Raw genomic sequence first — 22,021 nt, 5'->3', positions numbered from 1 at the left:
ACTGGCGTACTAAGCTTGCTGCCCTTGCTGTTGTAGGTAAGGATGAAATAAACCTCAGAAAAAGTTAGTTGGGCATGGAGGCTGAGGTGTACACTGGGAACCTATTCAGTAGTTAATAGTTAATGTTGAAGTTTGGAATTTGGCTGATGGCCTAAGTTTTTAACATGAAGGTTGTGCCATTAAGGCAGATGTGAAATTTAACTGTAAGAGCTTTTTATGTAGAAAGTTACTCAACAACCATGTGAACCCTAGAAAAATAATTACTGTATTTGCAAAAAAATCTTCCCTTTTGAGATAGGCTGAACTTCCTAATATCCCAATTAAGCTTTTTATTTAAAAACAGTTTAATATAAATGCATACATAAACAGGAAATACACCTATGCAAATAAATTTATGTCATGTGTCTGTTACATTTGTATTATATGTATTACAACAGGGGTTCCCAACAAAATTTTCTCGAGGACCCCTCATCGAGCCGCTATTGTGACAAGGACCCCCATTAATTCCTAATCCTAAAATTAAAAAGTGAGAGCCAAATTAAGAGTCTTTTTTATACGTTTTTTACAGTTACAACAGAGTACTCCATCAGTATACAGTTAGTTTTAATTTTCAGTTCTTAATGAGATGAGTTAAATCTGTCCTTTGAGTTCATTATTTCTGAAATATTAGGTTCCAAACTTGAAACTTTCACTCTGAAATCTGACTGCAAATCTCTACCTGCCTACTAGTCAGCAGAAAATAACTTTTGGCTCCATTAGCACCTTTTTATTAAACAATTTTGGCTGAGTGAAACATATCCAGCGCCGTGGTGCGAAGATCCCTCCGGCGCCCCCCCCCAAAAAATTCCCAAGAATTGACAACCTTTTTTAGGCGGGGGACCCCCAAAGTTGTTGACCATTTTTAGGAAAGGTTCCCAAGAGAAGAAGCTGACAAGAAGCAGCGGGTGGAAATTAGCAAATGCTAAGGAAAGAAGGGGTGAAAGAGAGAGGGAGGGAGGGAGGGAGGGAGGAAGGAGTCAGAGAAAGAAAGAGAGGGAGAGAGGGAGGGAGAGCCGCGCACAGCGCCCAAGCGGCTCTTGCTTTTCTTGCTGGTACAGCGAGCTGGGAGAAGGGACGGACTGACAGGAGCTCCCGTCCACCACCACCCCTCCCAGCTCGCAGCAAAGCAAGCGGAGCAGGCTTGGTAACTGGCAGCAGGGGGGAATGGGGCATCCCAAAAGTGCTCCTCCTGCCTTCCGTGCCTGCGTTCCAACGGAAGGCAGGCAGGGAAGGCAGGCGGCTCAGCCCGGGAGAGGCTGTTGCTTTTGCAAGCAGAGCTACAGCCTCTTCGGGGCTAGAGCGCCTGTGTTCCGTGGGCTCCTCTAAAGCAATTACTTCGCTTGCTTTAAGGAGAGCCAACAGAAGGCAGGCAGGCGGCTCAGCCCGGGAGAGGCTGTTGCTTTTGCAAGCAAGGTGACAGCCTCTTCGGGGCTAGAGCGCCTGTGTTCCGTGGGCTTCTCCCACCCAGCCACCCTTCTGTGCAAAGGGGGCTGATTTGTATGGCGCCCGCACTGCTCCATCACTGACAGAGGGGGTAAGACCACCACCCCAAAAAACAGTGGGGTAGGGGTGGGCGGTGGAATGGGGTGGGGGAGGGGAAGGCGCAGCTGCCGAGGTGAATTGAGGGAGCAGGGGCGCCGACTCGGGAGTCTCATTGGGTCTCCTCGGAGGAGGCGGAGCCACGCCAAAAACTCCACAGAACAGCGTCTGGAGCTGCTGGCCACAGGCAGGGAGAGGGCGGGAAGGAGGCAAGCGAGCTCTGGGGCTTTCGGCGTGGCGCCTCCTCCTCTGAGGAGACCCAAGGAGACTCCCGAGTCGGCGGAGCGGATTGCTAGGGGCGCCACGCCGCGGCAGCAGTGCGTGGCGCTCCCGCTGCGCGCGTGCCGCTCGGTACGCGCATCTTGGGGAGGTGATCTTGCGGACCCCTCTGGCATAGCTCGCGGACCCCTGGGGGTCCGCGGACCACTTGTTGGGAACCTTACAAGAAGGAAGAACAATATCTGCTTCACTGCAAAGTCCACAAATGTTCTCTTCCTATATCTCTTCTATTGGTATTTTATAATCAATAAAGTCCCACCAGGTTCTAACAGAAGTACCGTGGTCCCTTTAATATTTTCATTTTGCTTGCAAGTTTTTCCAGAAATCCTCCTTGCCAGACCCTTTTGATACCAAGATTCCTATGTATCATTCCAGCATCTGACAAAAGCCCTTACTGCAAATATTTAGTTTGTTTTTAAACAAACAAACAAACAAACAACCGGCTTACTAGTTTCTTATTTATGTTATTAGCATCTTGCTCCAGTGTGTTGTAGTGGTTATGAGCGGTAGACTCGTAATCTGGGAAACCGGGTTCGCATCTCCGCTCCTCCACATGCAGCTGCTGGGTGACCTTGGGCTAGTCACACTTCTCTGAAGTCTCTCAGCCCCACCCACCTCACAGGGTGTCTGTTGTGGGGGAGGAGGGGAAAGGAGATTGTTAGCCGCTTTGAGACTCCTTCGGGTAGTGATAAAGCAGGATATCAAATCCAAACTCCTCCTCTTCCTCCTCCTCCTCCTCCTCCTCCTCCTCCTCCTCCTCCTCCTCCTCCTCCTCCTCTTCTTCTTCTTCTCCTCCTCCTCCTCCTCCTCCTCCTCCAAAAGCCACTTTTTAAGCAGCCGATTACAGCTCAGCTAGGTTAATTATATCGATATCCCCTCCCCATTTATATCCCAACTTTCTTCTGTCATGGAATTCAAAGTGGTAGCACTCACTCATCCAAGGTACTGACCAGACTTGCTTACCTTCAGCAGGTTAGTGGTCTTGTATGCTTTCAGACCATACCCTGCAGACATAGGTTTAGAGCATGGGTCGGCAAACTAAGGCCCAGCGGCCAGATCTGGCCCAATTGCCTTCTGGATCCAGCCCGCGGACAGTCTGGGAATCACCGTGTGGATCGGCGTGGATCTGATTCTGATTGTTCGGGCTGTGCCATCCCCCCCACACACACACTGCGGCAGTGCCGCCTCCTGGCTTCTACTCGCCCTGTGGAGGAAAGGGCCTGGGCTTTAATTGGTGCCAGCAGCAGCAGCGTAATTGCTCGAGTGGCCGCCATTTAAAGCAGTCCCTCTCTGGAGCCCTTCCGCATGCCACTCATCGTCTCTCCACCACCACCAGCCCCTGCTGCTTGCAAGACACAGGAGCCATGGTTGGCTGAGCACCCCTCTCAAGCGGCCGCCATTTAAAGCAGCCCCTCTCCGGAGCCCTTTCCTGCACCACTCCCCACAAGATCTGAGGGACAGTGGACCGACCCCTGGTTTAGAGTATCTTCTTGCTATGCTAATTTATTGCAAACTCCACCTGTGGTCTGAAGTAGCATGCTTACCACCTTATTCATGGTCCCTTCAGGTGTTTGACCTTGCACACAGCAGATGTGGAAATTCACATGACAGTCCCCAGACAGCAGGTGTGGACTTGCATGACTGAAAGTTTCAATTTTTTTTTTTAAAAGAAATTTATACAGAGAGTTGGGTGAGGAGTTATTGTGGAGCTGTCCCTTGGATGTGGTTGATTTCAGTGTTTAAGAACCTTTTTCATGAGGAAGCATTCCAGCACGTGATCCTTCAGCTGCAGTCTGAAGTGCTTGAGTTGAGACGCAGGCTCATTACCATATCTGCTGCTTTGTGAGAATTTGGCCAAAGTGGAGTGGGGAGAGCAGAACTTGGAAACAGCACCTCTCTGAACAGAGGAGGATTTAGGGGAGCGTGACTGGCTTGGTCGCACTGGGCATGCAGCCTTGGTGGTGCCTCGGGGTGCGCGCCACAACTATCATGTAGAATGGAAGGTGAGAGACAAGGGGGCGCCAAACGTTGCTGGAATTTGAAACCCCAATGTCCACCACTGCTCTGAAACTGATAATCACCTGGAAATTTCAGCTTAGAAGAAGAAATGCATCCATAATAAATATAAGGAAGTACATTGCCAACTAGTCAATAGTACAGCGGGTCTGTATAACCTGTGATATTGAGAAGTGGACTATCATCAAATTAACCAATGTGTATGGTTTTGCTGTATATTGTTGCATTCTCATTTATTTTCTCACTTGGTTTTTTTTTTTAGGTCCTTTCTCACAACTTGTGTACATTGCTGAATGTCCCACATGACCCAGTAGCCTTAGAAGAGCACTTTAGGGATGATGATGAAGGCCCTGTTTCAAATCAGGGTTATATGCCTTATTTAAACAGATTCATCTTGGAAAAGGTATGTGCCTCCAGTTCTGTGTATATATACTGTCCTGAATTCTTCACTCTCCCCAATTTCAAATATCATTGCTACATACCAATAAAAAGAATGAACGTGCAAAGAAAGGCAAAGAAAGACACAGCTCTTCTCCAGATTCTTGAATACAATTCAGAAAAGGAAAAGTAACATAAACTGTGAAAAGAGAGTGTGTGTTAGATGTGGAATCCAGGTACACATCTGCTAATTTCTGCCATGTGTGAAGCAACTCTTAAATCCAACTGCTGTACAGGTAATGATAGGCTAAAAAAGAGTCCCAGACATGCTACAAGCATCTTGTAGTCATGAACATGTCTGGTGTTGTAGCTTACCAATATTGATTTGACTTTTTCTTTTTAAATGAGAATATTTTTTAAAAAAACCTTCTACAAAACCTGTCCCCCCCCCCTCTCAAAAATGAGTGTAGGAAAGTCTGGATAATAGAGATGGACCTGCAAATAAATTAGGTACAATTTAATGACACTGAATTTTTTTAAAGCAAAGGCAATGTTCTTGAGTGGAGGAACCCAAGGAAGGCCAACTTTCTGGTTGGTAACTGTAGTTACGTTTGACTGCAGTGAGAACTTCTAGAAGTCTGTTTCATTTCATTTTAATGGTTCTGTTTCACTGATTTCTGGATTTTCTGAAAGGCGGTGATGACTTGGTCAGTGTCTTGATTGTCATCAGCTTCTTGTTTAGCTATCAAGATACAGATAAAACTGTAATATTGTTTCCTTCCTCTTCCTTTCCCCTCCCACACTATCAGCTATGCAGCTCTCAAGTGGGCATCATGCGAAATGCTGAATTACACCCACTCCCCTCCACCCAAGAGAGCTGGTGATTTGCAGGATCAGGAGATGGGCTCGTTTAGTCCAGAATTCACTGTGACGGGCTTTCCCAACCTTGCAGCCGAAAATCCTTAAATGCACACACTCACCACCATTTGATATCAGAGACAGAACCTTTAAACTTCTGTGTGTCATAGAACAATAGTCGACTCCCCACCTCTGTCTGATCTTGGACAAAAGTTCTTACCAGCCCTGCTTCCGTAGTCCCTTATAACCAGAGATGCTAAGAATGAACCTTGGACCTTTGAGATACAAGGCTTGCATTCTGCCACTTAACTTCACCTCTTCCTGGTAATTGGCATGCAGCCTGTTTCTGAACACAAGTTGCACTTATTTGAATTTTATTTAACTGTCATGCCAGTGGTTTAAGGATTAATCACCTTTGGGCATTACATCTTTATTGTTTTGTCATGTTTGATAGATATGGGTAGCATTCTCAGGCGATGAACACTGGCACTTTGTATAACAAGGGCCAAGTAACATTTGAGCAAGTCTTCTATACTTCCCCGCCTCCCTCCCAATTCTTTTGGTAGAAAACTGGAAACTCTGGCTGGCTGTATTCAGTATATTGTTCTGTTGTTTCCATAGCTGCCAAGTTTTCCCTTTTCTCACGAGGAAGCCTATTCAGCATAAGGGAAAATCCCTTTAAAAAAGGGATAACTTGGCAGCTATGGTTGTTTCCCCCCCAACTGGTGCCCATTCATAGATTACTCCAGATATCACTTCCCTGTGAGAAGTAGTGACAATCTGTGCAAGAAAAAACAATGGGCTCTTGGCTCCACAGGAAACCTGTTATTCTGCTTTACATATCCCATGTAAATCTTATTGACCACACCGGTCAAGCTCTCAGAATACTTCCTCTTGTGGTCCTGATTGCAAATGAATTATTTCTCTAGCTCAGTGTGGAGACTGAGTTGCCCTTTAACAAAGTCTGCATTGTTGCACCAAGGGAGCATGGACAAATGCCCAGGCAAAAAGAAGCAAAGAGCAGCAGACGTTCCTTTTACTAGAGTAAGGATTTTGAATAGCTGAAACCCCTAATTAACAATAAGCTGTGCTAAATCAAAACATGTCATGTCCTGAAGGCTCATGGTTTTAACTATCTACTCTTTGAAGACTGAACTGCTGGCTATTCCGCATAGCAATTCAGGCTGGGTTGGGGAGCATCAACCGTGATTGCCATGCTGCTGCCATTTTATGCATAGTTGCCCTTAAAACATGGAAGAATTAAGAGAGATTTTCCTGTAGCCAGAGCTAGCATAGGCATTCTCTGCCCAGTTTGTACAGCTGGCTCAGCTTCACCCTGTCCTATTTTAAAGACATGCTGGTAATGATTTCACTATGTGCACAAGTTTGGATTCTCCAGGCTGTAGCCTATTAAGGACTAGTAGCAGAGTAAAAGTGGAATAGATAGATCACTGCAAAATCTGTCACTCAAGTGTTTCCCCATAGGTCCCAATTAAAGCTAGACCTATGGGCTAGAAGACCTTGGGAAGTCCAAACTTAATAGCCTCTGATCATGAGCAACAAAACCTTGTTATCTTCTTCATCTACTCAATGAAAGTAGAACATGGCTGAAATTTTAGAATTAATAAAATATTGTTTATAAATTTATAACCTATGATAAGTTTACAAAAATATGTAATTAATGAAGACACTCACACAGAACATTCATAGAGGAATCATAGCTATGTTATAACATTACACTATACACAAAGTCAGAACAGTAATAGACTCATATGTCACGTGTTTAATGTTACTAAGCAGCTAGGCCTAGATAGTAAAGGTAAAAGTAAAGGGACCCCTGCCCATTAGGTGACCGACTGGGGTTGCGGCTTCCAGGTCATGTGGTCAGCACCAGAGCAGCGCATGGAAACGCCGTTTACCTTCCCGCTGTAGCGGTACCTATTTATCTACTTGCACTTTGAGGTGCTTTCGAACTGCTAGGTTGGCAGGAGCTGGGACCCAGCAACAGGAGCTCACCCCGTCGCGGGGATTTGAATCGCCGACCTTCTGATCGGCAAGCCCTAGGCTCTGTGGTTTAACCCACAGCTCCACCCGCGTCCCTAGATGGTAAAAGCTGCCTGTTAAAAAAAACAAACACAAATTGGCAAGAGGCTGAGGTGCCCCTAGATTATGAGGCCCTGGGCTACAGCCTGCTCAGCCTGTATGTAAATCCAGCACTGCGTACCCTGCACAACTCTTACTTGTCCTGAGCAAGTAGAGGAGGTGTGACATATATTGCTTTGGGCAGAACATTCTCTGTGGTGGTGCGACTGCTATGGGGCATTTAAGGAGGCCCACCAAATCAATGTTTTGTTTTAGCTTTGGGTCTCTCTTACGAACTTTTTCTCTTTCTGCAGGTGTTAGGACATCTTGCTGCTGTTATTCCTCACTGGGTGTCTTTCAATCATTAATGCTGCTTTGCTTCTACTAGGTTCAAGGAAACTTCGACAAAATCGAATTCAATAAAATGTGTTGGACTCTGTGTGCCAGAAAGAACCTTGCAAGAAATACCTTGCTCCTTTCTGATGATGATGCTTTTAAAGTGTGGGTCATCTTCAATTTCCTATCTGAGGACAAATATCCACTAGTCATTGTACCAGAAGAGGTAGGAAATTATTATTTCAAGTATCCGAATGTTCTTTGTCCAGCTATGCCTAAACTGGCTGTGTTTTCCTGACTTTGCTGTTTCATTGAAGTAGTTGTAGAAACAAATCTTTATGAGCAACATTGTATTGGCAGTAAAATTAGAACACAATAGTACACACACACACACACTTCCTTCCCCAGACTCTTCTGGCTTTTTCTAATGGGCTGTGGATCACAACAACACGTTTTCTAAAAAGGAAGAGATCATCATTTTCTATAACGTTCCATATTTGCAACTCTCTTTAGGTATGTTCAGGAAGGCAGCAGTTTGTTACCTTGGACAAACAGCTGCACCTTAGGGAATAAATAAAATAAATAAACCTTTATTGTCACTACACCACCTGTGTGCATAGCTGCCAAGTTATCCCTTTTTTAAAGGGATTTTCCCTTATGCTGAATAGGCTTCCTCGCGAGAAAAGGGAAAACTTGGCAGCTATGCCTGTGTGCAGTGAGATTAAACGTTCTTTTATTCCTAAAGTGTATAGCATTCCTCTCCTTCATGTTTGCACAGTCTGAAATGTAGAGTAGGAACCATTTGGTGATATGGAGGCACTGTGCTGAGTTGACAAAGCTGACAGTGTAGGAAGAGTCACTGATCTTTTTTGTTTTCATATGGATGGCTTGTTCAGAATCTGTGCTGTCTTTTTTTGTACAGATTGAATACTTGCTTAAGAAACTGACAGAAGTCATGGGATTAGGCTGGCATCAAGAACAGTTTGAACATTACAAGATCAGCCTCGATACCAGCTGGGAAGGTCTTTCTGCTTGGGAATTGATTGAACTGATTGGAAGTGGTCGATTTAGCAAAGGGATGGATAGGCAAACAGTATCTATGGCAATTAATGAAGTCTTCAACGAACTTATATTAGATGTATTGAAACAGGTGAGATTTTCATGCAAGTGCTAACCATGTTGGTATACATAATTTATACAGATAAATATGTGAATTTTTGACTAAATCACAAAACTTTGCACCAAGGTTGTCAAATTTTACATTACGATAAGACAGATTCTGCAACCTATATAAAAATAATTTAGATGTTTCTATTTTGCATAAATTTATTCTGCTTCTGCTGGTCATCAAAGGGACTAAATCAGTGAAAATCCTCCACTGTCATTCCTACAGCGTCTGAGAATTAATCAGAATGTCAAATCACATTTTTGTGGCTTTGAGATATAGAAGCTTACTACTACTACTACTACTACTACTTTTTGTTTTAATGGAAGTTAAGATTCTCAGTATCTTGGATTATCTGCCAAGTATGAATTTCTGTTTTCCTTTGGTGTAATCAGAGGATGCATCATACCCATGCGTTGTAACACAGTGTTTCTAAACAGAGTTTGAGAATAAGAATACAACTCATTTAGGTGCTCACATTAACCCTTATATCACAATCCAGTGATTTGGGTGATGGGAGACTTGCTAATAGTTAACATGCATGATTACTATATTTTCATCTTTGTGTAATATATTCAACATACTGTACCTTTAATATTTGGGATGCTAAGAACTACAGAGAAGTGTTGCAGAATTTCTTCAGGCTTGTCGTCTTGAGTGCAGTACTTTTTAAAGCCTTCTGCTGCTTAGTTGTGGTGCCTCAAGTTTGAATATGACTTGAAACATGCAGCCATGTGGGGAGATAAAGAGGAAGCAGGAACCTTCTCAGAGGTGCAGGTGCAGGAGAGTGGGGGCGAGGGGAGCTTGCTTAAACAAAACACCACTAGGGTGTTAAGTTTAGTGAAAGCAAGTGTGTGAGCCAAGATTTACAGGGTCCTAGGTTCAGATGTCCATGCTTGAATAAATTCAGGATTTAAATAAATCCTTGTAAAAAGCAAGCAGTGTATTCTAAAAATATTTGTTATTAATATTTTTTCATTGTAGCTCATAATGGCTACAGTAATGTCACTGGCACAGGTCAAACAGCCAACTTTTTGTTTTGTTTTGATTAAAAAGGATTTGAGCCTTCCATGTGAATGTACCTATTTAAGTCTTTATGCCACCGGTGACAACTTCGCCCCAGGATTGTTGGCTTCAGCTGCATTTCCCACATTTAAAAAAGTCAAAGGGACCGGATAACAACATTGGACTACACTGCTGGGTTGTCATTCTCGCCCCCCCCGGCTTTCTCTGCAACCCATCTTCCCCATCAGTTTAATTGTACAGCAAACCTGGGCTACTTTGAAAGACTGTTGGGTTGATATGCTACTGCCCTGTCACAGCTACATTAAAATCCTGGATTTTCTCTGTTGTTTTTTTATGGGAAACAGTCTCTGCTAAGGTAGACCAGGATGGGGTGGAGCAAGTTTAAAAACAAACCAGGAAGTCCATTCAAAAGAAGCTAAGTAGTCATTCTCTATCACCTGAATCTACAGGGGGAAAACTAGAGTAGCACACGTTCCAAGCAAGATCTCCCCACAAACTGCTTCAAAATAAACCAGGAAGTCCTTTCTCTTGGGTTTGTATGATTCTAGATTCCCCTGTACCACTTGCCAATCATAAATATGACTCACTGCTCTTACATAATATATGTTGTCAATGTAGTCTATAAAGTCAGCAGATTATATGATTGCATAAATAATGGAATGCCCTGTTCTTTAAACTTGCATTTCTCTCTCTTTCTGTGTGATACTATTTTGAATAGCTTTACCCAAAGTGGATAAATCCAGCAGGTAGGTCTCCCTGCTTTCTAAATGTACAGTAGAGCTATTTTGACAACTGTATTCATAGTTAGGACCCAAATGTGGTAAGGGTAAAATAAATATGAATAAATAAAATGAATGTCCTGTAAGTAAAGGAGGAGAAAATATATTTTCCTCTGCTGAGCCTTTGTCACAGTTGTAAGCCTGGAAATGAGATGTGGAGCGGTTAAATAAGTACCTTTGGATGGCTAATGAAGTATTGTGGGCCTCAACCACATGTGCTTTTATATACTTACTGAGTGCATTCACATACATGCATATTGAACTGAGCCCATGCTAGATTGTGCACATCTGTGGGAGACAGTACGGTTTGTGTGAAGTGTGATGTTTGCGTGATGCAAGGTGAGATACTGTGGTGGCTTAGATGTGGTGTCAAACCATTCACATTTATGAAGGGCCCTCCTTCATTTAGCCAAAGGCTCATCTTAGTCCAGCTTCCTGTTCTCACAAGATGCCCATGGGAAGCCTACAAGCAGAACCTGAATGCAAGGAACCTTGCCTAACTTGCAGTTCCCAGCAACTTGTATTTAGAGGCATACAGCCTCTGACAGTGGACAGTGGAATATAGCCATTACTTAAAATGTCATCACAGTATTAGGCCCATTTTTATTGTTTTAAATAAATACCATATTATGTGACTGGTGCATTGTGTGATTGATTGATTGATACCATTTATGTTGAAAAGCAGTCTGTAAATATTGGAAATTAAATACAGTAAACAAATTTTGGCTAGTAACCATTGATAGCTTTGTCCTCCTTGGTTTTCCATTTCCTGAAGAAGCTGTAGGTGTCTTGGACACTCACACTTCATCTGAACAAACAAACCATGGTTTGCACTTGCCATACAGATTATGATCAGACAGCACAGTTTGGTCTTGGATTGCAGGTCATGCACAAACCATAGTTTACTCTTTCACATCTATGGCTTATTTCAAACTAGGTTTGGAAGCCAGGAATTATTCCACTTTTGCAGTTCTTGATTTCCACATTCTATCAATACCCTCTTCAAAAAACATCTGAATTAATCATTTGGCATAGAGTTGCTGAAAAATTGTGGAGGGTATTATTGTACAGATTGTATAAGTTTCCTGCTAGTGAAATGTTTTCTAACTACCGTATTTTTTTAGTATATAAGATGCCCCCATGTATAAGATGACTTCTATTTTTTTGAACCCCAAATTAAGAAATCAGTATTTTAAACTGCACCAACACCTGCCATTGGCCAAACTTGTAGAGCTTTTTTGGGGGAGATCGTCTGGATAGTGGTAGCAATACTGTGGATATTTGCTCTATAAATTGTAAACGGTATGTGTATATTATAGCTGAAGGAAACGTACATATGTATAGTCTTTTCAGAGACTGATGTAGTGAAGTAATGACCTGGATGGGTCATTGAATGGAAGCTTATATGAAAACTACACACTTCCAGTTTTTAAAAATCTGTTATATATTTGATTCCTATTGGTTTTGGTACTAAGCAATATTCCCTCAGTTATGCAGGGCGGCTGCTATTGTTCTTGGCAATTTTTAAAGTTTCAGCAGGCATAGTTGAAATATTTTCTTCCTAACCAAGACAGGTTTAAAACTGAAATTAATTTGATGCTTTTTCATAAAATGGGTTCATAAATTTATCTTTGAACTAATAGGAAAAAATATTTTAAAGGACCTGATCCATGTCTGTTGAAATAAGAAAAATGTATTAATTACATTTGGATTTAGCTTCAGAACTATTAAGCCAGAAATTCTAATGCTAAAATAATTAAAACGAGCCATTTCTATTTTACAGGGATATATGTGGAAGAAGGGCCACAAAAGGAAAAACTGGACTGAACGCTGGTTTGTTTTAAAACCCAGTATTATATCGTACTATGTTAGCGAAGACCTAAAAGACAAAAGAGGAGAGATTATATTGGATGGCAACTGTACTGTAGAGGTAAAAAAATATGCATGCAATGTAAAAGTACACAATGGAATGCCCCCCCCGAGGATAGATGCCAATATAATTTAAATTTTTCTGTGTAGGCAATTGAGAATACATCTTTCCACAATGGCTAATTGCTGTCTGTTTTTAACTTCTTTGACATGGTTTTTACTGTATGGTTTTACTGGGGTGGGCTGCTCTATTAATTCCAATGGGGGGAGGTAGACTTTTATATGTATTGCAGATCTTCTCAGCTCGGAACTACGCAGTATGTGTGGGGAAATGTTGGCTTAGGGTGATAGGCTTTGGGAACAAGTGCGTATGAAACCAGCAAGAACTAATGATATTAACGTGCTCAGCAGTTTAGCATAAGTGTAAAATGCATGAATAGCTATGAATATTAATCACGAAATGGTTGTAAAACCCATTGCTGGACAAAGAAGCTTCCTGTAATCCTACTGACATAGCAAAGAGAATATCAGGAGCAGGTGTCCCTGTTACGTTGCTCCAGTTTCATTATTGTCATTAGCAAAGTTAATCACTTCGGTTGTAGCGAATCATGTTGTTGTTGTTTAGTCGTTTAGTCGTGTCCGACTCTTCATGACCCCATGGACCAGAGCACACCAGGCACTGCCTCCCGCAGATTGGTCAGACTCATGTTGGTAGCTTTGAGAACACTGTCCAACCATCTCGCCCTCTGTCGTCCCCTTCTTATTGTGCCCTCCATCTTTCCCAACATCAGGGTCTTTTCCAGGGAGTCTTCTCTTCTCATGAGGTGCCCAAAGTATTGGAGCCTCAGCTTCAGGATCTGTCTTTCCAGTGTGCATTCAGGGCTGATTTCCTTCAGAATGGATAGGTTTGATCTCCTTGCAGTCCATGGCACTCTCAAGAGTCTCCTCCAGCACCATAATTCAAAAGCATCAATTCTTCGGCGATCAGCCTTCTTTATGGTCCAGCTCTCACTTCCATACATCACTAGCTTTATTCATAGCGAATCATGGATGTTGATTATCTATGAGATGAGCAAGTAGTGTTTGTTGTGCTAGCACATGTCCCTGCAAAGACTACTTTGGGGGTTGGATGTGTCTTACCAAGGGCACCCAACCCAAGCAGTTTTTCTTTTGGTCCCCTGCCATACACATAGCTCAGTGACTGTGGGGCTATTGCAGCATCCATGGCAGACTTCAGTATGTCAGCGTGGGGCTGCCCAGAACAGAAAAACTGTTTTTCTAGAAACATTCTGCTTAGCGGTCATGCTTGTATTTGTGCCCAGCCTTGGTCACTGAGAAGTTATAGCTATAGAGTGAAGATGCTCGAAGGTACAGGGCAATAGCCTACTATTCTCAAACTTTGTCAATAGATCACCATGTTATTATTCCATGTTCCGTCACAGAAAACAGAAAAAAAATTGCCCCAATTTTTTTACTAGAAGCCTGTTTTTAGACATAACTATGTTATTTATTTATTTATGAAGACAGGGGTGCCTGGCATATTCTGGTCCATGGGGTCATGAAGAGTCGGACACGACTAAACGACTAAACAACAACAACATTATTTATTCATGCTTATTTATACACAAGCAGAGAATGGTGTCCATATATATATAGTTCTTGGGTGTGCATTTTTCTCTGTTTGGTTCTTCTGAGCTAACTTTTACTAGAAGATACATATTTGCAAACTTTTGTGTATGCAATGATATATTGTGTTGTTATTATATTATCATTTAAAAGGAAATTATTGTTTTTCTGTAATTAGGCTTTGCCTGACAAAGATGGAAAGAAATGTCTCTTTCTTATAAAAAGCTTAGAGAAATGTTATGAGATTAGTGCCTCTGATAAGAAGAAGAGGCAGGAGTGGATTCAAGGTGAGAATGACGTTTCTGTGTTATCACACACACCTTTGGGAGTTTAAGACTAGCTGGGGAAAGCTGTGAAATATGTAGTATGTTTGGAAATATGTAGTATGTAAGTATACTTGGAAAAAAATTATCCTTTTTAAAAATCAGGAACAGCAGAAATAATCTAAATATTTTTTGCCATGTTTGCATGTACACTACATAGCAATCTAGTTTTGTTTAATGCTTTTTATGTGTTATTTTATTTTATTTATATACTGCCCTCCATCACAACATCTCAGGGTGGTTCAAAGAATAAAATAACAAGATAAAAATACAAGTAAATAATTAAAACAAAAACAACAATAACCCACCTCCCCACATACATATTCAAAAGGCTGTTAAAGTATAATTGTAAGGAAATTTTGGAATAAAAATAAGGAAATACGGAACAATGGAAAAAAGAAAAAGGACCATAGAAGGAGAGGAGGGAAGTCAACTTAATTTGTATGTTTTAAAATTTGCAACTTTATTTGTTGTAAAATCAAAAATGATAAATAAAATATTAAAGAAAAGAGAAAAAGAATGGCTGAAGGAATATTAATCAGCCAAGGGCCTGGTTGAAGAGGAATGTTTTTTCTTGGCACCTAAAATATATATGATGAAATGTATAATTATATTGGCATTATAAGGTGAAAAAGAGTGGCATTATCATTTAGACTGGCAAACTAGGAGCATCCTTTCCTTTTTCACTTTGGATTAGAACCAGAGAATACACCAATCCATTATTAACCCATGATGTGTTTCACATGCCACACATGAAACCTCACATGCTACCAGTCTTTTTACAGGTAGGTAGGCATCTGAAGAAGTGTGCACGCACACGAAAGCTCATACCTATGACAAACTTAGTTGGTCTCTAAGGTGCTACTGGAAGGATTTTTTTATTTAGTCTTCTTACAGACATGGCAACTTGACAGATTTCTTTCAGTGTCAGTCTGGAAACTTGTATGGGTCTTTGATTATCTTGTTTCAGAAATAATACTGATTTGTGAACTCAGATTAACAGCTATAAATACTTCAGCTCCCCTGTTAAGAACAGCTATTAACGATAAGCTCAACACTGTTGCAATAAAAAATGAGTCATCACTACACATTACAAAATTTCATTTATTCAGTATGAAGCTGGGCTGGGCTTTTTTTTTTTTTGCAGAAGTCGCTGTAAATGATACCTTTGAAATCTCTGTCCTTTAGCAAGAACTTACTTTAATATGAACGGTACTAAAAAGTACCGTGTACTAATAATTGCAGCAATCTGAATAGTGAACAATGTCTCAGTTCTGAAAATGGTACTTTTGTAAATTCCCCTTCTCTACACACTGTGTCTCTCACTAACTGCCCCCACCCAAAAGAAGCAACAAAGTACAGAAATAAACTAGCATTTGACTTTTGTGGTATTGAAGCTGCCGCAGCTATAATTATATCAGTTGATAACTGGGCTGCTTGCTTAGCAGCAGAGTGTGCTGGTCTTTCAGTAGTACAGAAAATACAGGCTATGTTTTTATAGTGCCAATTTAGAAAATTATGGGCTTTAGGGACTAAAATGGAGAATGATGTCAAGCAGTATTGGAGGACCACTACAGCTGTGTCTATATTTACTATTTTTAATGTTAGTTTATAAGAAAACAAGCCTTAAAGTAACAAGCTGCAAACCTCCCAGACCTGTTTCTCAGAATGTGTCTGTATAGGGAGAGTTGGAAGGGGTGGGTGCATAGCAGGTTTGGACTTGAGAGACCTGTGTTCAAGCCTCAAGCTCAGCCAGAGATCAACTTGACTTATAATGGAGTACTCATTGCTAAATATAAGTTCATCTGTTATGCAAAGTCTTACACCCATGTGGTGCTCCTGAATTAAAACTTTTTAATGATACAAAACAAGAAGCCATATATGACAAAAGCTCACCCCTGTTTTTGTTAACTGGTACTGAACTGTACTGGTAAGACCCACTACATTTAGTGAGAGTTTCATGGAATTAAAGATAGCTAGAGTCGGACACGACTAAATGACTAAACAACAACAAGGTTCCATTAGGCTGCAATCCTGCAGCCTGTAAAGAATTCCTCCCCCCATTGGCTCTTCCTTGCCTTACTATTTGTTTTGTGTTCTGTAACTTGAGCTTTTACCGCCACATCTTTCTGGCATCACCATAATCTGACTACCTACAAAGTGGTTGGGTTTGGTGACATAATATACTTCAGGCTCCCACACCACTCTGTGGAGAACAGGAATTAATATAAATACTGATATTCTTTCTTTGGTGACCACAGTGTAGGGCAGAGCTTTCCAAACTTTTCAGCTCTCTATATTGGACAAACAGGCCAAACCCTATGCCAAAGGATAAATGGACATGAATCTGACATCAGGAATCGCAAGACAGAGAAACCAGTAGGAGAACACTTCAATCTCCCAGGACATTCTATACAAGATCACAAAAGAATTTCAGAAATAGACTGGAAAGAGAAGTTGCTGAACTGCAACTTATTACCAAGCTTAAAACCACGGAGACCTTTAAACTTAAAACCAAGCTTAAAACCTGGATTGAATAAAGACACTGGATTCTTATCTCATTATACATCAGTGATGGCGAACCTATGACACACGTGTCAGACGTGACACGCAGAGCCCTCACTGCTGGCGCGCGCCCCATCAGCCCATTCGCGCTGTTGTTGTTGTCTCCCCCCCCATTTGTTCTCCCACTCATTCTACAGCTTGTCTCCGCTGTTAAAACCCGGATCCTTTTTTGTTGTTGCTGCTGGTAGCCAGAGATTGGCTTTTAACCCTTTCTGTGCTTTTTTCTGGCTCTTTGGCAGAGAATGATTGGGTGTAACAGTGTTCGTTTTTTAACCCGTTCTGTGCTGGGTTTTTTTTTTTGCGCTTTGGCAGACTATGTTCGCTGCGTGTTAGTTCCAGTGAAAGTATTATTCATCATTCATTTCTGTTCTCTTTCCCCCCCAAAAGTGCAGCAGCTTTGGGGAACCCCCCCAAAAAAACCCCAAAACTTTGGTCAGCAGCTTCCCCCAGAAAGCTCAACAACTCTGGGCACTTTGTGATAAATAAGGGGGTTTTGGTTTGGTTTGGTTAAATAATTAGTTTTTGGTTTATTAAGTACAGTTATATATTACAATTATACATTTTTGTTATTTAAACTATAAATATCGCGAAATCATGGGTTTTTTCCTCAAAGTGACACACCACCTGAGTTATGCTCGGTTTTTTGGCGAATTTTGACACACCAAGCTCAAAAGGTTGCCCATCACTGTTATACATGATAAAGCTGGAAGGAATTCTCACCCCTTGCTTTTTCTGACCATTTGCAGTCCTTAACGGTCATCAACAGCTATCAGTCTGTCAATCACCCACTCCCTTCACCCTTCTGAGTAATACCCCCCCACCATCTGACTATATATAAGCGCCTGGGGAGTTCTGCTTCAGTGTATCTGAAGAAAGTGTGCATGCGCATGAAAGCTCATACCTATAACAAACTTAGTTGGTCTCTAAGGTGCTGCTGGAAGGAATTTTTTTATTTTGTTTCGACTACATCAGACCAACATGGCTACCTACCTGTAACTCAAACTTTTCATGTTGGTGACACACTTTTAAGACATGCATCATTTCACGACACAGTAATTCAGTTTTCCAAGCAAACCGGAGGTTAAACTAACCCCTTTCCAGCCTCAGGGGGAGCACGGGGAGTCGTCACGTGACACACGTAGACACTGCAGCTGACACACTAATGTGTCGCGACACACAGCTTGGAAAACTCTGGTGTAGGTAGTTAAAGCAGCATTAAAAGTCTAGATGGCATCAGACCTAACAGCTGCAGGAAAGGAATTTGTATACTTAGAAACAATATTCTTGTTGATAAATGGATCATGTGCATTCTCTCCTTTTTCTTTTTAAACAAAACAGCTATTCAGACAACTGTAAATCTATTGAGATTAAGTAGCCCTCCACCTCACAAGGAGGCACGACAGAAACGTAAAGAGATACGCCAGAAATTGCAGGCTGAGCAAGAGGAACTGGAAAGGCAGATGAGAGAGCTCCAAGTGGCAAATGAGAATAAGCAGAAGGAACTGGAGACTGTTCGAAAGGTGGGTTATGCACTGTTAAATATTGTTACAAATTGTGCTTCTTAACAGAATGTATGTTCTCTGATTAAGACATTGAAACAATGTAATAGAATCTCCTGGCACTATGCCCTAAAAAAATCTGTCTCAAATAATCAAGCTCTGTGAACTGTCCTGTTCCCAAATCAAACATTCAGTTCATTCAGAGAAGAAAGGGTGGTGGTGAAAATGATGCTTCTTCAGATTTCTGTTCCTGTATTACCCCAGGAAATTGAAGATCTCGAACAATTCTTCTTGATTAGATGTTCTTTCTCTCCAATAAACTCTCCAAGTTTTTCTCCACCACACAAAGAGACGGAGGTTGTGTGTCTTGAGCAACAACCATTCTCATTTTAAAGCTCATGCAAAACAGAAATGCTAAATAATAAAGCCCCCAAGGTATTTTATTGAGGAGCTGGGTCTGATGTAAAAGTGTTGCAATATTATTCCAGTAATCTGAACATGGCTTACCTTGATTGTCTTCCAGTCAAGGGGAGGTGGTTTCCTGAATGGTGACAGGCACACAGTTCAACATGAAGGGAATTTACAGATCTGGGAGAAGATAAAAGCTTCAGGTCCTTGGCATTTCCTTCCTGTTTTATTTACATATGCATGGGCATACCGTGCACAAAATACAATAGAGCTGTGCTTCAAATTAATAAAAGGATGCTTGGGCCTCACTAGCTAACTAGATCACAGTGATGTCAGAATGGTTATGGTATTTCCACAGATGAAACGTGATATATGCATAGAGCCGTATCCGGTGTTCTCTGTCCACTAGCACAGCCCTTCTGCTGGCGGAGTTTAAAGGTTGTGCTACAAAGGAATCCAATGCAACAGTTGTGTTAGTGGACACTTGTTGTATAACATCTGATTTTTGTGTGTGCAATGTACTTGTGTTTTCCCTTGTACAACAGCTGACTCTTGTATACAAGCAGTAGTGAAAGTGGAAGTGTGCAGCAATTGACAGATGCAAAGGACTAGTAGAAATGTTGTCTGACATTTTGTCTCTTCGGCAGGTTGCTGAGGGTACAGACTTTGTGAAAATTTGCGTGCTGGGTTTTAAACACCTGTGATAGATGTGAAGTCTCAGGGATTCACAAATGGGAGAGATTAAATTAGTAGCACATTAAGCACCTAATTCAGACCCACAACTGAATTGTTGACAGAGGGCATATTTGATCGTATCAGTGATGGATTGAAGATCTGAACTTGTCTTACTTCACCCAGTGCAGCCACCACTTCAAAGATGCTAGTCACAGGCCATGTAGCTTATCCAAACCCCACAGCTACATCTCTCCCCACCCCACACCATACCCCAATCACATAGACTGAGAGTTATGGGATCAGGAGGAATGCCGTAGTGAACAGGGAACTGTGTTTTGATATTACTGTACAGTGGAAACTTGGTTCTCAAACTTAATCCGTTCCGGGAGTCTGTTCAACTCCTGAAACTGTTTGAAAACCAAGGCGCGGCTTCCAATTGGCTGCACTCAAAAGAGTGCAGAAGCCACGGAATCTTCCAAAAAACGTTCCCAAACTGGAACACTTACTTCCAGGTTTGCTGCATTTGGGAGCTGATTTGTTTGGGAGCCAAGCCATTCGGGAACCAAGGTACCACTGTAGTACATTATTTTCAGGTGGCACTAAAAGGACAAAGCAGTTACCATTCATAACTCTTGGGTCCAGCTCCCCAATCTTCTTCCTTTGTTGTGTAAAGTAAGGTAGCACTGCATACTTTCTCACCTTGAGACAGCAAAGTTTGGCTAAAAAGGAGGATAGGAGTATGTGTAGGAGAGACATGCAGGGATCCAAAGCACACAGGGGCTCTTCAGTCCTCTAAAAAATATCTCCAGAAAGGCTGTTGCTACTGTTGGAAGGAAGGATGGGAGGGGAAAAAATCAGACACTCCCCCATCTATGCACAGAAGCATTTTAGTGTAGGCTTCTCTGGTCTCCAGCTTTTGCCAGAAAAACAGAGAACCAAAGTAATACTGGCCCATGCCTTCCGCATGAGTGTGTGCATGAGTCTTTGGTAATGCCTATTGTTTCCCATGTTTTTGTGGGGCTCAGAGTATGCTGTGGCTTATCTGCTTTTAATAGGACCATCATTTTGGCATGTGGCACTATTCACTTGCTTAGGTATGGTAAACTAATCTTATATCCTGTTTGACAGGTAGTGATGGTGTAACTTTCTCCTGTGTGCTGTTGTTTGTCTGTGTCGTTTGTTCCCTTTTTTAAAACAACAACAACAATTTATTAAATTTGTTTGTTCTCTGGTTGATGTGAGTTACTTGGTTAGGAATGTTTTGAATGTAGCCTCTGTAAAGTCTGCTAAACAATCTCACCATTTCAGACCTTTCTATCCTTGCAGCTTCATGATTCCAGGGCCTGAGAATTATTTCAGCTTAATTGAAGATATTTGTTTTGATTTTTAATCTATATCCCACCCTTCAAAAATATTTTGTTTCTAGATTGATTTACAAACCATTAAAATGAAAATACAATTTAAAAAACCAAATGTCACAGCAATAAAGTGAGAAATAGTCTATCTGTATCTGTGCATATAGATAAATTAGTGGGAGCTATCTAGTTCTTTCTTCTCTGGCACAGCAACTCGAGGAAGCTGCAGCTCGAGCTTCAGAAGAGGAGACCAAACGTCTGCAGACTCAAATGGAACTGCAAGATCGATTCAGTCTTGAGCTGGAGAGAGAAAAAATGGTAAGTTCAAGGGGAGTAAGGCTACATTCAGACAGCACTTCATTGTATCTTCCCAACATTTCCTTTACTTTGAATTTCTATGTTTTATGTGATCTTCCACACAATGTAAAAGCGACTCCTAGAAATCTGGTGAAAGTTTAGTGCTTAATTCCATGTTAATTTTTTTTAGTATAAAATTTTTGTTTGCAACTCCATTAACGTGGAAAATCATGGGAGTTTTACGTCGTGATATTCCCATGTTTTTCATGATCATGCCACCACTGCACACGTAATGAGATTTGAGGCATGCAGTTTAAAGTTTAGCACAACTTGGTGATATTTTGATTTAAAAGCCACAGTTCTATAGTGCAACATGTCCTGCAGTGGTAAAAGCAACATTAGAAATTGGGACAGAAGCACCAGCATCATAACTTGTGACACTAACATAATCAAACTGCATCTGAATGCATCCCAGGTGACAAAGTCAGTAAAATAAAACAATAAAAAGAGCAAAGCAAGCAGTAAGTGAGACAACAAAAATCAAAATTCATACGTTGTTGATTCAGGATTCTGCTGAGTGATGTATAGTTCTGAACTTGACCAGCTAACTGGCACAGAGGAATTAGGGCATATCAAGGAGTGGTATCCTTGTGTGCCTTTTCCTCAATATCTGTCTGTTTAGATTGTAAACTTGTGGGCAGTTGAGTCAGTGTCAATGTTGCATCATGCTGTACAGTGCCTTGTTTCTTTGGGCACAAGAAAAAAACATTAGCTTGTGCAGAATGGAAGGAACAGTAAAGGGGAAATGACGAGATAGAGTTGGGTCAGAGAGACTGAATGCTTTGGAAGCAAAGAAGCTTGAAATGGGCAGGCAAACTGTGAAATGGCAAGGCAGTGTTTCTCAAAC

The 22,021-nt window shown here is 41.5% G+C and overlaps 1 protein-coding gene across 2 annotated transcripts in view; it reads left to right on the top strand.

Annotated features, from left to right (window-relative positions):
- SWAP70 (switching B cell complex subunit SWAP70) overlaps positions 1 to 22,021 on the top strand; it is a 108,655-nt gene that overhangs the window by 5,530 nt on the left and 81,104 nt on the right. For both annotated transcript variants that reach the window (XR_009557731.1, XM_035119357.2), the window contains exons 2-8: positions 4,136 to 4,276; positions 7,580 to 7,753; positions 8,450 to 8,677; positions 12,281 to 12,427; positions 14,171 to 14,279; positions 18,219 to 18,400; positions 21,028 to 21,135. Coding sequence is in view for 1 of the 2 variants with exons in the window: in XM_035119357.2 (XP_034975248.1) it covers positions 4,136 to 4,276; positions 7,580 to 7,753; positions 8,450 to 8,677; positions 12,281 to 12,427; positions 14,171 to 14,279; positions 18,219 to 18,400; positions 21,028 to 21,135 (1,089 nt within the window). In the remaining variant the exon portion in view is untranslated. The remainder of the gene's footprint in view (positions 1 to 4,135; positions 4,277 to 7,579; positions 7,754 to 8,449; positions 8,678 to 12,280; positions 12,428 to 14,170; positions 14,280 to 18,218; positions 18,401 to 21,027; positions 21,136 to 22,021) is intronic.

This window comes from Zootoca vivipara, chromosome 1 (genome assembly GCF_963506605.1).
Source record: "Zootoca vivipara chromosome 1, rZooViv1.1, whole genome shotgun sequence".
Classification (NCBI taxonomy): domain Eukaryota; kingdom Metazoa; phylum Chordata; class Lepidosauria; order Squamata; family Lacertidae; genus Zootoca; species Zootoca vivipara.
The sequence above is the reverse complement of the archived record's forward strand: the minus strand, read 5'-3'. Positions and strand labels throughout refer to the sequence as shown.